The 17,973-nt window shown below is 44.9% G+C and overlaps 2 protein-coding genes across 4 annotated transcripts in view; one reads left to right on the forward strand and one right to left on the reverse strand.

The window, feature by feature from the left end:
- Positions 1-8,276, forward strand: part of BRICD5 (BRICHOS domain containing 5) — a 30,358-nt gene extending 22,082 nt beyond the window's left edge. For both annotated transcript variants that reach the window (XM_089686793.1, XM_089686794.1), the window contains exons 4-6: positions 3,188-3,295; positions 5,853-6,006; positions 7,755-8,276. In XM_089686793.1, the coding sequence (XP_089542919.1) occupies positions 3,188-3,295; positions 5,853-6,006; positions 7,755-7,846 (354 nt within the window). In that variant the 3' untranslated portion in view covers positions 7,847-8,276. The remainder of the gene's footprint in view (positions 1-3,187; positions 3,296-5,852; positions 6,007-7,754) is intronic.
- MLST8 (MTOR associated protein MLST8) overlaps positions 8,229-17,973 on the reverse strand; it is a 48,513-nt gene continuing 38,768 nt past the window's right edge. The window contains exons 8-10 of one of the 2 annotated variants that reach the window (XM_089686792.1): positions 14,989-15,152; positions 13,486-13,576; positions 11,060-11,189 (exon numbers count right to left, since the gene is read on the reverse strand). In XM_089686792.1, coding sequence (XP_089542918.1) covers positions 13,515-13,576; positions 14,989-15,152 — 226 coding nt within the window. In that variant the 3' untranslated portion in view covers positions 11,060-11,189; positions 13,486-13,514. Of the gene's footprint in view, positions 11,190-13,485; positions 13,577-14,988; positions 15,153-17,973 lie in introns of both variants that reach the window. The other variant, XM_089686791.1, reaches the window with a different exon arrangement.

Consider the following 17,973-nt stretch of genomic DNA (forward strand, 5'->3'; position numbering starts at 1 on the left):
ACATAATAACATTTTAAAACACACTTTTTCCCATTTCTATTAAATATCTTTTTTTTAAACCCAGTGTCATCTTCACTGGATCACTGTGCTTCTCTATGTAATGCAGGCAGATCATGGCTAGAGAGAGGAACTGTCTATAGCTTCTTGAAAACAGCATAGGTAAAGAGCTAGGTGATCAGACCTTCCTATCAGCATTAGGGAGTAGGAGCAGCCAAGTTCTTTACATTAAAAACAAAACATTGGATTTTCTTTTCCATTACTTTAAAAGGCTGTGTAATTTAGGTAATGTAGATGATATTGGCAGAATATTATCATATCAGTCCATTTTTATTGAGACCAAGAGTCCATTACAAAGTCACACATGAGATGACTTATAGACGTGAGTTGTACAAAGTCTTATAAGGCTCCATGCACACGGGGCGTTTTAATAACGCTGGTAACGTTAGCTGTGTAAAATCACATTAAAAACATGAGTTTTTCAGCTTTTTTTTGGGGCGTTTTTTCTTGTTTGTGTTTTTTTAGCGGTTTTTTTTGGGGGGGGTACAACAAAAAAATACAAAAACACCGGTTTGCCACAATTTACTGTGTTTTTCGGCGATCGAACATTTTTACAGCTAAAAAACTCCTCTAGAAACCCACTAGTCCTGGGTTTTTTTCCAGCCAAAAAACACTGATTACAGCCCATGTGTGCATGGACACATAGGATAACACGCCGGGGATGGACACGTAGGATAACATGCCGGGGATGGACACACAGGATAACATGCCGGGGATGGACACGTAGGATAACATGCCGGGGATGGACACACAGGATAACATGCCGGGGATGGACACGTAGGATAACACGCCGGGGATGGACACGTAGGATAACACGTCGGAGATGGACACGTAGGATAACACGCCGGGGATGGACACGTAGGATAACACGTCGGGGATGGACACGTAGGATAACACGCAGGGGATGGACACGTAGGATAACACGCCGGGGATGCACACGTAGGATAACACGTCGGAGATGGACACGTAGGATAACACACCGGGGATGGACACATTGGATAACACGCCGGGAATGGACACATAGGTTATCCTATGTGTTATCCTACGTGTCCATCCCCGGCGTGTTATCCTATGTGTCCATCCCCGGAGTGTTATCCTACGTGTCCATCCCCGGAGTGTTATCCTACGTGTCCATCCCCGGCGTGTTATCCTATGTGTCCATCCCCGGCGTGTTATCCTATGTGTCCATCCCCAGCATGTTATCCTATGTGTCCATCCCCAGCATGTTATCCTATGTGTCCATCCCCAGCATGTTATCCTATGTGTCCATGCACACATGGGCTGTAATCAGTGTTTTTTGACTGGAAAAAAACCCAGGACTAGTGGGCTGATCCCGCGGATCACTATTAGTTGCAAGATCAGTTAACCACGTATAAGTTCAACCTATACGGGGTTAACTGATCTTGCAACCCATTGTGATCCTCGGGATCAGCTTCAGCGGTTTGCAGCCCGTAAGGGGTTAACTGTGACAGCTCTGTGCTAAAGTTGGAGATCGGAGCTCAGCTTCTTAGGCCTGAAACCAGCAAACGCGCAGTTGCTTCAGGTGGTACATACCTTCACGGGTCCGGGATACTCATTTTACCGCTACACTGGGGCAGCTGTCACTGTGCCGGGAATCTGGAATCACCCCAATAACTGGCCAGGACCTTCACACAGCCCAGAAGCTCTGCTGGCATCCTGCTCCTGCACCCCCTAGGGACGCCACTGATTCCAACCAATAATTTTACTGTAGTCTCCTTAAAGTGGTTCTAACAGCTCCCCCTAATACTTACTCCAGGCCGATCACAATCTAGCTATATGCACGTAAGTGCCTGCTCTCCTGGGTCTCTGCCTCCTCATTGGCTGAGGTACAGCAGGGGGAGCCATTAGCTCCTGCTGCTGTCAATCACAGCCAGTGAGGAGGGAGCGGGGGCAGGGCACTCGGAAAAGAAGAGGAGCCAAGGACGCCAGAGGAGGACCTGAGAAGAGGACACAGGCCGCTGTGTGCAAAACCACTGCACAAAGCAGGTAAGTATTGCGTTTGTTATTTTTAAAACAAATTCAAAGTTGGGGACTTCCAAAATTTGGCAAAGGTTTATCTGATCACAGTGAAGAGAAGTGTTCTAAAATAAACTTTTGTTTTCAATGGGCTTTTTTGTTTTTGCTGAGAGGGGATCGAGCGTGAGCGTATGACCTCAAAATGATGGCTATGTGTCTGCATACCTAGGACCATAGCAATCAGGCAATGTCACCAGATATGTAGGAAGATTGCAGGTTCTGGACATCTTCAACAGCATGTTGGGGGATCTCTCCAAGTTTATCCAATTTGTGTAGGTGCCATAGAAGATTTCTTTTTTTAATACATGATCCACTGTAAAGTATATTTCCAATTTGTAGTCAAAATGGGAAAATGATACTATATGTTTGTTATGTGTTCCTATTTGCTTACCTTTTAGATGTTTTTGAGAAAGTGTCATGGCGGGCTGCAAACATTTCTCAGCTAGCTCTACATGATGTGACCCTATAACTGAGCTGGAGACTGTTAATTAATTGGGAAGCCCAACTTCAAAACCGTTATCTCTTTGATAAAGCAGTAGTAAACTGCAAAAAGATACCGAAAAAAAATCTCCCTACAAATTAAAAGCATAATATGCTCGTATGAAAGACTTACCTGAAAACAAAGCCCTCCAGCTGGAACGTGTCTCGGCTCACCGGGGCTTCCATCTTCATCCAATCTTCCTTTCGAGTTCAGGGGCTGCGGACATTTGACTGGCAGGCACCCCGGCATGGCGCGCCATCCATTGAGAGCGCAGTGCGCATGCGCCGGTGACAGCACCGGCATTGCTAAAGTAAATATCTCATAAACGGTGCACATTTAGGAGATATTTACTGTACCTACAGGTAAGCCACCCTATAGGCATACCTGTAGGTACAAGAGAAAAAGAAGACAAGTGTTCAAATGTACTTTAAGTGGCATATCTGCCTCCAGACAGAGGTAATGATGGTAAACACAGCTTCCCAGACTGCTTATAACAAAGAGAACTAAAGCATTATCAGTACTGAGATTTCTATGAGAGGTAAGAAATACTTGTGTTACACCTTCTTATCATGCATGCAGGTAATGTGATTTTTTTCATCTATCATTTTGCAGAGTCTGGTGTGCTATAAGGCTGCTGGAGAGAAATCCTGTTTCCTGCGTCGCATGGAAGTCCGAGACATAGAAAACATACAATCCTTCTTAAATACGTCTGTACCCAAGGTGATATATTTCACTATTTTATATTGCCCAACCTCATTCAATATGTTGGTTTGTATACTATATGACCAAAGGTTTGTGAACACCTATCCATCACATCGGCTATATAGCTAAAAGTATGCAGAAATCCCCCCAGAAACATGTTTTTAACTACTTTCCTACCAGGCCATTTCTGAGACTTCTCACATGGAAAAATCTGCATTTTTTGCTAAAAAATTACTTAGAACCCCCAAACATTATATATTTTTTTAAGCAGAGGCCTTAGAGCAGCCTTTCCCAACCTTTTCAACACAGAGGAACCCTTGAAACAACTTTTTGGTCTCAGGGAATCCTTGCGAAAAGTTACTAGAACTCATGATACATTAGTGTGATGGTCGGTGGGAAGAATGTTCCTTACACTTGTGGTCATTGCGAAGAATTACCCCTTACAGATGGATTAAAAGATCAATGGTGTCAGTGGGAACTTATCCTAGTCAGAAATTGCTTATTGCCCAAGGAACCACTAAGCAACCTCTGGTGGAACCCTAGGGTTTAATGAAACCCTGTCCTAGAGAATAAAATGGTGGGTGTTGCAATTTTTGTGGTCATTGGGAAGAATCCCCCCCTTACAGATGACTTAAAAGATCAATGGTGTCAGTGAGAACTTATCCGAGTCAGAAATTGCTTAGAACCACTAAGCAACCTCTGGTGGAACCCTAGGGTTCCATGAAACCCTGGTTAGGAAACCCTGTCATAGAGAATAAAATGGTGGGTGTTGCAATTTTTGTGGTCATTGGGAAGAATTGCCCCCTTACAGATGACTTAAAAGATCAATGGTGTCAGTGGGAACTTATTGGGAGTCAGAAATTGCTTATTGCCCAAGGAACCACTAAGCAACCTCTGGTGGAGCCCTAGGGTTCCATGATACCCTGGTTAGGAAACCCTGTCGTAGAGAATAAAATGGTGGGTGTTGCAATTTTTGTGGTCATTGGGAAGAATTGCCCCCTTACAGATTGCTAAAAAGATCAATGGTGTCAGTGGGAACTTATTGGGAGTCAGAAATTGCTTATTGCCCAAGGAACCACTAAGCAACCTCTGGTGGAGCCCTAGGAAACCATGAAACCCTGGTTAAGAAACCCTGCCCTAGAGAATAAAATGATGGGTGTTGCAATTTTTTTTATGTCAAACGGTATTTGCGCAGAGGATTTTACAAATGAAAATTTTTAGGAAAAAATACACTTTAATAAATTAGTGTACATAAACACAATAGGATACCCAATTTTTGTTAAAATATAAAAGATAATGTTGCGCCGAGTAAATAGATACCTAACGTTACATTGGAGCAGTGCCAAACTATGGTACCTAAAATTCTCCATAGGTGTCGATTTAAAAACCTTTATAGGTTACACAGGAGTTCTGGTGCTAGAATTGTTGCTCCTGCTCTGACGTTCTATACCTCACGTGTGGTGCAAACAATGTTTACATAGGTGTGCGGGTCTAACATATACGTTTGCATTTGCATGTGTGCATGGGGGGGCTGCACTTCAAAAGCTTTTTTTTTTCCCATCAACATTATTGCTATCACAAGGGATGAAGGACATCCCTTGTGATAGCATGAGCTGTGAAAGTTAATCTTTATGGAGAAATCTGGGGTCTAATACACCCCACATCTCTCCTCTGGCCTCCAGTGCATTCTATCAGACACAGACTGGCCAGTAAACAAACAACTGAAAATGAAAGTGACAAAGTCCTCGTCGCTTCTAGTTTCTGATGTCTCAGAGAAGGAGGAACAACCTTTTCTCTCAGCTCACTGATAGAGATGCGGCCGGTTGAAGCGGTCCTGGACTCCGCGATGGGATAGGAGAGCTCGGGAAATCCGGGGCTGCAGGGGGGGAGGGGAGAGCACCCTCTTCCACCACCTGTGAAAGTGATCGAGTGGCTATGTACCCACTCAAATCACTTTTTACATCAGCAAACAGCATCGCCGACTGAAAACGTCGATACCAGGATGATGCCTGTAGCTGCATGCTTCATTCCAGTACAACCAATTAAACCCCAGGACGTCATAAGACGTCCACCCGGGGGGAAGTGATTAAAAGTAGAACTAAAAGGTAAAACTTTTTTTTTTTCATTTTGGATAGAGAAATGGAGGGTTATAACCCCTGTCAGTTTTATTGTGCCATTTAAGTCTCATAGGGAAAACAGAAAGTGAGAGGAAATCCCTCTGAAGTGAAGGGAATCCCAGGGTGTCACCGGGGTCATCAGATCTAGTGTCACTATTGGAAGATTTCCCCTCTATTACTTTAATGGTGTTGACCCAAAATTTGTGATTTTTCTTTTACTTTTGATGATAATGACAACCATCACAAATAGAGGGTGAATCTCCCTAATGAGGACACCGACAGCAATAAAAACTGACAAGGGTTCTAATCCATCTCCACTCTATCCAAAACAACAAAAAAAAAGACTTTTGCCATTGCTTACACATTAACAGCTAAACTCCTTGCAGTTTATGTAAGGATGAGGAGGCATATTTTTTTTCTAAGCAAGTGCATGATGTGTAGTCTCTGCTCTGTTGCAGGATGGGATCCTTTTGCTGCAAAATAATAGGACGCGCTACTACCGAGAATTCCTAGGAGTGCTTGCCGGTCGGAAGGTCAACCATGAGCTCGTAGGAGAGCCTGTACAGCAGTTGTGTGACCAGCTCCCTATATACTGGGTGAAGAAGAGCGAAGGTAGGTAGACACTACCCAGCCAGGCAGATGAACCAAGGGAACAGCAGGAGGAGGGAAAAAAACAAAATTTGCTGAAATTGTAAGAATGAATGCAGAATTCCAGCCTTACCTACTTGTATAGGTTCCGCTCCCGAAATGAAATAGTTTTCTCTGATTTCACTGCACACTGTGAGCTTCTCACAATGTGCATTAAAAGTTGCAGAAAGTCTGATAGCGCCTGTTTCATTTTCTGGCTGAAGGATGCCCAGCCCCATTTATTTTGCTGTACTGATTACCTGCAGTAAAGAAAAGCCTGTCTATGCAGGCTGATGCAAGTGTGTAAATTTCAAGACTGGATGCAGAGAGATACAAATACTTTAAAGATGAACTCAAGCTGTTTTATCTTTCAAAGTATAACTAAAGGCAAATCTTTTTAGAGTGGAGAGGGACTAAAACACCTGTCCGGATTGTATTGCTGTCTGTGCCCCCATTATCGCTGAAAGTGAAAGAAAATACCCAATTTCTGGTTGTCCCTAGAACAGAAATAGGAGGAAAATCTACTAATGGGGACATGAATTCCACTGACCCTGGTGACAACAAGGGATTCTATCACTTTGGAGGGATTTCCTCTTTCTGTTTTGGCTATGGGAGAGGAAGTGATAAGAAAGCTCCCCAATGGGACACAGATGGACAAAAAAAATGTCAGGGGTTATAGCCCTCCCTTAATCTATTTAGAATGGAATAAAAAAAGTTTTTCCTTTAGTTCCACTTTAATCTAGGTGTCGGCAAGTTAGGCAGAGATGTTGGGGAACCTTCTATCGAATGTACAAACATCAGCCACAACCTGTCCTCAAGTTCAGGCAGCCCAGACTTACCCTAGGTTCACATCTGTGCGGGTGGTACCGCTGGGGATCTGCATGAAAATCCATGCAGCCGCACCAGCCGCACAGAGGAATGCGGACCCGCGGGTGGGTGCCATTAGTTCTAATGGCACGCCGCCCACACTGGGAAACGCAACCGTACTGGGAACCGAGGGTCCCCGTGCGGGCTGCGTTTTCTAAAGAAGTGCAGGGACTTCTTTCCCTGCGTGTCACGGGCACGGGACTCCATTCAAATGAATGGGCTCTCGTGCCCATGCAAAACACGGCCCGCACGGCCGCAGAGATGTGAACCGGGGGTTAAGCTGCTCCTAGAACAATCGAATCTCGGCTGGTTCAGCAGGGACCAGCTGAGATTCGATCCACCTACGGGCAGGCTGGTTGTACTGATTGAAGTCCATCAATCGAGTTCAATACAACCAGCCTGGATTTTTTTTGTACACAGTAATGCTGGCTGTCAGCAGTGATCATTGTGTTGTGCCAGCCGCGAAGGTTCCCCACCGGCAGAAAACAATAGCTCCATGGGAAGCATTCCCTACTCAAAGCTGACTGTATTGATGGGGGGAATCAAGCGATTTTCTTTACTTCCACCCATGATGGATGGAAAGAAAATTGTATCATCTACGGCCTGCCTTAGTTCATAAATACATATAGCAAAATCACACCAGCTGTTGGAATACAGTTGAAGTAGTCATATAATAGATGTATACCCATACAATTGAACTCATTATGTATCCAGACTTTTCCTCTGAATTCTGATCAGACAGATCTGCAAAATGAATCTAAGATGACCAAATCTGTGAGATGACTGGCCAGTGTATGGGTACATCATATAGTAAAATAAAGTGTGCTCTACCCAATATGTAACATTTTATCTTCCGATCCCTGCAGGTCCAACAAGACGTCTCATCTATCTCTGCATCGACATCTGTTTTCCCAACAACATCTGTGTGTCTGTCTGTTTTTACTACCTGCCTGATTAAGCTGGACCTGATGGCACCGGCACCACACGGCTCTGCCCGGACAGTCCCCTTGAAGCAGATTTGCACATAGTCCGGCACTTCCAGTTTTTGTTTTTTTTGCGTTTATAAATGTTTGATCTTTTTTGTGCAGCTGGACTGTGCCGTGTTTTGCACATTCCCTACTAATCAAACAGTTGCTGTCAGCAGTTGTTTAGTTCTCATTCATTCTGGATTAAAAAAAAAAAAAAAAAAAGACTTCATCCATGAAAAATAATTGTTTTAGATGTTGCTTAAACCAGTGACATTACACGATGAAACGTGTGAGATGGTCCAGTGCAGCCCTGACCTCCATTCTATAAAAGCTGGAGAGCTGAAGAAGTATAGTAATGGGCGGGACTGCGTGTTACATTAGGGTGTGTCCTGTGTTGTTCAATAAAGTTTATTGAATGCATTTGTGCATCACTTGGTATGAAAAACACATTCTAATGTCAATGCCTAACATAACTTTTTATAGTCAATATTTATTTTTCATTTTTTCATATTCACTTCCATATGTTATTTGCGAATCCACCAGCCAAAACTTTTTTTTTTCAGTTCACAAAGCTCTGGTTCACACATTTGCAGTGCAATACCACATACTCAATGTGTGGTACAGTAGGGAAGCCCAGCTTTTGTAACCCCTTTGCACCGGCGCCTCCCGGCCCTTTAAGGGTTTCAGAAGCCAGGAGGCGGGGCGGGGTTTAGGGTCATGTGACCGCCGTGACACGCCGTCACATGATCGGGAAAGGTCCCGATCGAAAGAGGAGATCGGGACCTTATCGTGAGTACCAGACATGTGTGCTGGGAGCGTGCACTCTCAGCACATATGTTCTTTTTTAAAAGAACGCAAATGTACGGTCACTCGGCGTCTAGGCCCAGACGCCGGAAGGCCACACATTTGCGTTCGGCCGGCGTGAAGAGGTTAAAAACAGTGCACCACAGTCCATAGATGATTCACATCTGCGCATTTTGGTGCAATGAAACACAGGTTTGTAGTAGGCTGAGGATGCCATAAGCAGCGGTTTCTCTTCAGAGGTCCAACGTACCCCCTGCTGAGTCAAAGCTAGAGCTCTCTAATAAGCAGGATGCATATGCTCTGCTGAAAGCAGAGCTACAGGTTTAACTCAGCAGGGGCATACTGGACCTCTGAAGAGAGACCGCTGCTTCCACACAGAAAGCAAGGATCCCTCACTGCAGCATGCTGGCAGGGGATAGGCTTTTCTTCTCAGACTGTGGCTGCTCTCTAAAGAAAACAAACTGTAAGACTTTGCACATCTTTTGTTTTGATCAACCTGGAATGTATTTAGCAGATTTAAACTAAACGTTCAATCAAACTGTTAACAGTGAGGTGGTTTGAAGTGACTGCTTCAGAGGATAGAAAAAGACGACAGTTTTCTGCAGCTCCACCGTTAGGTTTGCCGATATTTCATTTAAAAAAAAAAAAAAGCCATTTAAAGTCCAACTCTGAGCAAAAAAAAAATTTTCCCTTGCAGTGGGGCTGTTCCTGCACTGCATGGGTTAACTGCTTGAGAGGAGATATGCTTACCTGCTTCTCCCAGCACAAGGCTGTTCTGACCCCCCCCCCCCACAAACACCAGTGGTCTTAAATAGTGGACTGTTCCTGATGTCATAATGCACAGGGCAGGCTCCACAGACCAGGAACAGTCCACTGCAGGACTAGTGGTGGGGGGAGTGCCTTTTCCAGTGGAACGAAGGATCGTGTGAGTATAAACTTTCTCTTCACCCGCAGACAAAATGAGTAAGCAACCTATGCAGTGCGGGCACAGCCCCACTGCATGGAGAATGGGAGATGGGGTTTAACTATATTCATGAGTTGTCTGTTGATGCCAACTTTTTCCATTCTTGCCACAATATTCAAGATTTGTCAATAAATTCCATGAACATAAGAAAAGTATTCTGCATTCACCAATAGATATGACAAACCGTGACAAAACCACAATATTAATTACTGCTTTAGTTGAATAGGTGGGGCACAATTCATAAAAACAGAAAATGTCTTTATAAATTATGCAAACTTATTTTACATATGGTATGGATGTACACCTAAAGAGAACCAGTCGGCATCTGTAACATCTGAATCTCTACACTTGAATTGTTATAATAGCAAAGCCTTTTCTCTCAGAGACTGGTTTTGATGATCTTCTAGTATTCTCTCCCTCTCAAGAGTGTCAGGCTGTAAGGTTGTCCTTTCACCTGCCTGAGATCAGTGCTAACAGACACTGGGAAGGCTGTAAGGTTGCCCTTTCACCTGCCTGAGATCAGTGCTGATAACACACTGAGAAGGCAGTAAGGTTGTCCTTTCACCTGCCTGAGATCAGTGCTGATAACACACTGAGAAGGCAGTAAGGTTGTCCTTTCACCTGCCTGAGATCAGTGCTGATAACACACTGAGAAGGCTGTAAGGTTGTCCTTTCACCTGCCTGAGATCAGTGCTGATAACACACTGAGAAGGCTGTAAGGTTGTCCTTTCACCAGCCTGAGATCAGTGCTGATAACACACTGAGAAGGCAGTAAGGTTGTCCTTTCACCTGCCTGAGATCAGTGCTGATAACAGAAACTGAGAAGGCAGTAAGGTTGTCTTTTCACCTGCCTGAGATCAGTGCTGATAACAGACACTGAGAAGGCTGTAAGGTTGTCCTTTCACCTGCCTGAGATCAGTGCTGATAACACACTGAGAAGGCTGTAAGGTTGTCCTTTCACCTGCCTGAGATCAGTGCTGATAACAGACACTGAGAAGGCTGTAAGGTTGTCCTTTCACCTGCCTGAGATCAGTGCTAACAGACACTGAGAAAACTGTTATGTAACAAAAGCAGCAACTCTAGCAGTGTAGACAACGCGTCAACAGCCCTAAGATCAGATGGGAGACAAGTCAGTGTCCATGGGGGCTTTTAACATGACATTTCTGCATTGACAGGGAGAGAATTCAGGTGAATAACAAAACACACACTTATCCCTGGGAGGTACGACGGCACTATTATAACTATATAAACACATCCCCCTCATGTGGTGTAATCATTTCAAAGTGATCCAACTATTCAGCTGGGGTTATCTTTCCAAACTGAAATTCTGACATTTTTCTCTACTTCAGAACAAAAGTCTCTTTCTTTGGCTGACTGTGTTTGTAACCCAGCAAGGTGGCATTGAAAGCCAGATCTTGTGCTGAGGGCTCATGTAATCAGTTTGTGTCAGCCCAACACGCTGTCATTAAATGCTAGACAGACCACCGCTTTCTGATGCCCGCTGTATTCTCTCTTGATCTCGCCGGTCTCTACGCACCACAGCCGAGCCAGGTTATCTGATGATGCTGCAGGAGGAAACAGAGAATTTTATACTAAAACAAATGATTTATATATTTTTTTTTAATTACTTGAAAAGCATGAAGCCAAAGGGTTGGTCTTTCAGTTCAGCTATAGATTTATTAAAGTGGAAGGCAAGTCAAAACCTAACTAAGCTTAAATCTACTCTCGACCCCATTCTAAGCCTACTCTGTCTACCCTGTGAAAGGAAAGATGCCTATACTTACTATTGTGAAGTCACTCTGGTCAGATAACATGATCTCTCCAGCGTCAGCTTCAGTGCAGAGGAGACATCACCAACAACGGCTGCAAAGCCTATGCAGTGATATCACCCATAGGCTTACTATGGGGGCATCCGTTGTTGGCTGTCTCTCTTCCAAACTGAAGCTGGCACTGGGACCTGATCATGTGACCAGACCGGAGCACCCTCAGAATAGGTAAGTATGGGCATCTTTCCTTTTACAGGGTAGATAGAGAAGACTTAGAATGGGGGTGGGAGTAGATTTAAACTTAGGTGTTCCCTTGCCTTCCACTTAAACCTATATACAGTATATATCTGTAAGATAGCATGAAGAACGGTGAAAGATTATGTGATAGCCACACTTAAAGTGTAACTCCAGCCAAAGAGTTAATAAACGTGGGAAATGGAAACATGTTAACAATTTTACATAGCATAATATGTTTTGCAGCTTCCGGTGTCACATGCCTGTCCATCAGACTATAAAAAGACAATCTTAAAGTGTTACTAAACCCAGGCCCTGCATTCACTATATCTGGTCTCCCCGGACCCTGCATTCACTATATCTGGTCTCCTTGGACCCTGCATTCACTATATCTGGTCTCCCCGGACCCTGCATTCACTATATCTGGTCTCCCCGGACCCTGCATTCACTATATCTGGTCTCCCCGGACCCTGCATTCACTATATCTGGTCTCCCCGGACCTTGCATTCACTATATCCGGTCTTCCCGTTCCCTGCAATTTATATATCTGGTCTCCCCGGACCCTGCATTCCCTATATCTGGTCTCCCCGGACCCTGCATTCACTATATCCGGTCTCCCCGGACCCTGCATTCACTATATCCGGTCTCCCCGGACCCTGCATTCACTATATCCGGTCTCCCCGGACCCTGCATTCACTATATCCGGTCTCCCCGGACCCTGCATTCACTATATCCGGTCTCCCCGGGCCCTGCATTCACTATATCCGGTCTCCCCGGACCCTGCATTCACTATATCCGGTCTCCCCGGACCCTGCATTCACTATATCCGGTCTCCCCAGACCCTGCATTCACTATATCTGGTCTCCTTGGACCCTGCATTCACTATATCCGGTCTCCCCAGACCCTGCATTCACTATATCTGGTCTCCCCGGACCCTGCATTCACTATATCTGGTCTCCCCGGACCCTGCATTCACTATATCTGGTCTCCCCGGACCCTGCATTCCCTATATCCGGTCTCCCTGGACCCTGCATTCACTATATCTGGTCTCCCCGGACCCTGCATGCCCTATATCTGGTCTCCCTGGACCCTGCATTCACTATATCCGGTCTCCCTGGACCCTGCAATCACTATATCTGGTCTCCCTGGACCCTGCATTCACTATACCTGGTCTCCCACAGTACACACAACATGCAAGTGCAATTATTTTAGTAAATATAAACTGCTAAATACCTTGTGACTTCTATCAGTGACCAGCAGAGCACTGGTTAAAGCTTGTAGGAGGAGTTTTCATTCTGCTCTAGGAAGATGTAGAACCCCTGACCTGTCTGGACAGTGATTGGCCCTGTGCTGATCACACGCACGCTCCCTCTCTAGCAATACACACCAAACTGACTCCACCCCATATGTCTTATCAGGAGATGAGGGAGACACTGGAAGAAGGGGAGGATCAGAGAAGTCAGGATCCAACAGCCTTTTTACACAATGCAGATGATTAACCCCTTAGGTTCCACAGTGAGTATAACAAGCATGCTTTACTGCATATACAGACTGATTTTACCGTTGTGGGTTTAGTAACACTTTAATATGTGTAATGTAAAATGCCCAAGCACCTCCCCCTCAAGTGTCCGATGCCTGAATACACTGCCACACAATGGTTTAATTACTGCTCATTCTCGCAAAGCCTTTGAGCGATTCATTGAAAACAAAAATACATTCGATGTGCAGTAAGCACTGCAATGCCCCTACGTTGTAGGACTCTGGAACGCACTGTAACACATTACTATACATTTCTGCTCAGTGAGATAGGCCGGCCATACATGGGTCAATTTTCTAAAGATTTTTCGTTCGAAAATCATACCTAACAATAATCGGCCAATTTTTGCTCTGTTAGTGGGGCAATGGCACTGGTCGATTTTCGTGGTCCCTCCAAATTTCGTTTATCAGGCATGCTGGAAAATTCATATAAAACAACCGATTTTCGAAATGATTGGTGGCACCATCGGAATAAAGAATGAACAATGTTTTAGATCGAAGAATCGTTCGGAATTCGACCCATGTAAGGCCTGCTTTACCAAAAATGTTGCAGGTGTGATAATCCATTGATTATAGTGTGTTGGCAGCTCATTCAAATTAATGGTCTATTAACATAACATGCGTTAATCTAAAATAGAATACAGTTGGCACGGTGTAAACGAGTCCCTACTCTAATTGCTTAAAATTGTTAGCTGGAGTTAAGCTTTAATTTGTCTATTTCCTAACCTCCCTAGCAGTCTGATTATGTCCATATTTCTGTGCTCAAAGCAGTACATTTTTGAAATATGTCATTTTTTTATTGTAGGCCTGTAATTTTTAGGAATAACTCACTGAAATCTGTCCGAACAAGAGTCTAGTAAACATCCCGGGTAGGATAAAACTTGAAACACGAAATCATAAATTATAATTTAATAAATAATCATAAAAAATAATAATATAATAAATGTAATTCAATAATATAATCAAACCAAAAACACTGAAATTTGAAATATAGCGCCAAGTTCGCACATCGCTGAGCAAAGTCGCAGAATCGTTTTCAGTGTCTGATGACGAATTTCCCCCACGAATCATTATCACTGAATTCTGCAAGTGGTTCTGATTTACTATCGCTGTTCTCTAGCCGGTCTAAACCCGCTTTTGACCTAAAGGGACGCTTTTTGGACTCCATGGACGTTTCTCAGTTTCCAGGCAGAAAGAACAGTAAAAATGCAGGCAGGGCACAGGACAAAGCACTAGGGACAAAATGTATGTGAAATGGTTTGATACAGGAATGTTATACTATGTGATTTTAGTGTATTCAGTGAATGTCACTTTTTGACATTTTCAAATTTCCCGCAGGTTACGTCCCCCGTACGTCCCGACGTCGCAGGGGACGGAACCCAGAAGACTGATGCCGGCATCGGCCGGAGGAGATGGCCGGGGACAATGCAGGAGGGACATCGTGGGAGCGCAGGACAAGGTAAGTGCTGGAGGGATCCCTGAGCAATGCTGCAGTGTAATCCCGAGTGTAGCTCGTTGTTACCGTTTGTGGTGCTGAAATTTTCCCCCGAGCTACACTCAGGAATACCTCCAGGGAGGTTAAAGTCTATCAAAGACTACTCTGTCCACACGGTGACAACCCTACAGTGATTTCACAGCAGAATGCACAGCATTGTCACCATTTAAGAAAGTGAAAAAAAACAGATCTACTGGCAGGATCAACAGGTAATAAAGCCATGTTACAGGGGACCCAGAAAAACAAAGCCTGCTGCAGTAGCACTCGTGACAAGCTGTATTCATTTTTTTTATTTTTTCTCACAGTTCCACTTTAAGCAGATTATTTCTGTACCTGTAACAATGTACTGCGAGTCCCCGGAAAAGGCACAGTCCCACATCCAGCCTCTTGATGTCTCTCCGGGGTTGTTACTCTTTATACTCAGCTCTGTCATCAGTGAGAAGTTGGAGGTCCTCCAGATCTTGCAGGTCTGATCAGCTGAGCATGTGGCCAGGAGTCTGCAAAAAGGAACAGATGCTGAACTCTCCAACACGTACAATGGGCGGAAGTGCAGTATATTATTCTTGTTTTTCCTGTGTTCTACTGGCAACAGCTATAAAAACAGAAGATCAGCTCCTCCCCAAAAAAACTATCAATTCTCAATCTGTCAACTAGTGTCTATCATTCCTTTTCTAACAAAAACAAGGTGCCAGAAAGACAGACAAGCAAATATTTTTCTATAGCAAAGTGACAGGTTTTCTTAAAGCGGAGCCCCAACCCAAAAGGGGAAGTTCCGCTTTAAAGACTGCTCCCCCACTCCCCATTAAGGATTGGCACCTTTGGGGGGCGGGAGTGGGTACTCGAATTTGACAGGTACCAGCTGCCATGTCCGGTCCAATCGCCTAGGCAATCGGAAGTGGAAGGTGTCCTCCCTCCCTCCCTGTAGTATTTTGGACACGTGACAGGACCTAGAAGACTACAGGATCATTCATGAAGTGCAGCGCTACTCACGCAAGCGCAGTGGGTACCCGGCTGTGAAGCACTATCACAGCCGGATGCCCACACTGAAGATGCCGGGCCTCCTGGAACACAGGACAGCCAGTGAAACGGGGACAAACCATGGGACCGAGGGACAGGTAAGTGGCTGTTTTTTAAAAGTCAGCAGCTACAGTTTTTTTACAGGTTGAGTGGAACTCCACTTTAATAACTCTTCCCCTCCTGCTGATTCTCACCTTTAGCACTGGTTTAACCTTGCTTCCAAATATGGCATTGGACAGACTTTTTTTTTTAAGCACTCAATGCCAATCACAGCCCCTGTCACTACATAAAATGGGATGCTTACAGTCCTGTTTACACTTGCGTTTGCTTTGCTTCAAAAATTATACCTCATGCCGATTTCTTGGTGCTTCAAAGTATCTCCAAAGCCTCCTTAGGGGTCTATGACAAAGCTCACTTACAGCACCTGCAGCGTTGGACAGCCTTTCATTGAGCTTTAGCTTCACTTTGTCTTTTAGGTATTGCAGGTGTGACATATCCCAGGATGCAATGGGAAACCAACAAGTGAACTGGAAAGACATAATCAGCAGTCACTTCTGGTTCATGTGTATATATTCTGGTAGTGTCTGATGCAGAAGTCATATCTGGCATGCAGCGTGAAGCAGCAGAAAGGCGAGTGAGGTCCAGACTGGAGTAAGTAGCAGAGGGCACAAGTGGTGTGCAACATGGGAATGCTATAGCAGAAGGTGAGCGAGGACTGAGGGGCAGATGATCAGCAGAGATGGGGGAACGCAGCAGGAGAAACTAGCAGATGTCACACATGGTGCAGTGTGGGAGCAATATAGTGGGAGGTGAACGGGGACCAGAAAGAGAGGATGATCAGCAAACCAGAGGATCAGCAGAGCTGGGGGTTAATACTGACAGGGGATCAGCAGAGCTGGGGGTTAATACTGACAGGGGATCAGCAGAGCTGTGGGTTACCTCCAAGTGGGGGATCGGTAGAGCTGGGGGTTACTTCCAAGTGGGGAATCGGTAGAGCTGGGGGTTACTTCAAAGTGGGGGATCGGTAGAGCTGGGGGTTACTTCCAAGTGGGGGAGCAGCAAAGCTGTGGGTTACTTCCAAGTGGGGGAGCAGCAAAGCTGGGGGAAATTAATTAATGGGGGATCAATAGAGCTGGGGGTTACTACTGAGGTGGGATCAGCAGAGCTGGGGGTTACTTCCAAGTGGGGGATCGGTAGAGCTGGGGGTTACGTTCAAGTGGGGGAGCAGCAAAGGTGGGGGAAATTAATGAATGGGGGATCAATAGAGCTGGGGGTTACTACAGAGCTGGGGGTTACTTCCAAGTGGGGGAGTAGCAAAGCTGGGGGAAATTAATGAATGGGGGATCAATAGAGCTGGGGGTTACTACTGAAGGGGATCAGCAGAGCTGGCGGTTACTACAAAGTTGGGGATCAGCAAAGCGTCAGGTTATTATTGAGCAGGGGACCAGCATAGCTGGAGGTTACAACTGAGTGGGGCATCAGCAGAGCTGGGGGCAGGGGATCTGCTGAAGGAGGGTACTAATAAGCTTGGGATCTGCTGAAGGAGGGTACCAATGAGCTGGGGATCTGCTGAACAGGGATACTAGAGAGCTGGGGATCTGCTGAGTGAAGGTACCACTGAGCTGAGGTTCTACTGAGCCCCTTTAAAACAAATTGAAAATCAACACAAACAGGGCATTTGCCAAGCTTTATTAAAGCTTCAAAAAAGCATAACCGAAGCATCAAAAAAACATGAAAAAAGCATGATGAAGCGCTATGCACGTTAATGTCCAAGCAAGTGTAAATGAGCCCTTACTGTTCTCCCTTGTCAGATGGGAAAGGGGAAAAAATCCTCAGCCCTGATTACGTTTTGACGCAGAGCTTACACAGGGATCAGACATAGGGATTTGGCAACAAACAAGGCAGTGTAGGGAAGATGGGCTATCAAGTGAACTTTTCCAATGAATGGGCAACGTGTCAGGCTCCTTCTATAGGCATTTTAGAACCTAACTGAACACCTAGACTGTATTAAACTAAAAGTTCAATTGGCCTTTATTGCTGGCTTCACATCTTTGTGTTTCCGTCATCCATTTTCTTAAATGATGTGCTCAGCATCTAGAAAAGTGTGAGAAGAGCCTATCATTTCCCACATGTAGCTAGGCCAACAGCACATGTCCTGTTGTTATAGGCAAGACTCAGCATCCCTGCATTTGCAGTGCATGTACCCTTTGTTCTCATGCACTCCTGTTGACTTTTATGGGTCCCTCGACGCACATTAACTGATGAAAAAATACTAAATTAACAACTTCCCATCCGGCCCAT

Source organism: Staurois parvus, unplaced genomic scaffold, assembly GCF_062004578.1.
Source record: "Staurois parvus isolate SC_StPar_1 unplaced genomic scaffold, SC_StPar_1.0 ptg000412l, whole genome shotgun sequence".
In the NCBI taxonomy this organism is placed as follows: Eukaryota; Metazoa; Chordata; class Amphibia; order Anura; family Ranidae; genus Staurois; species Staurois parvus.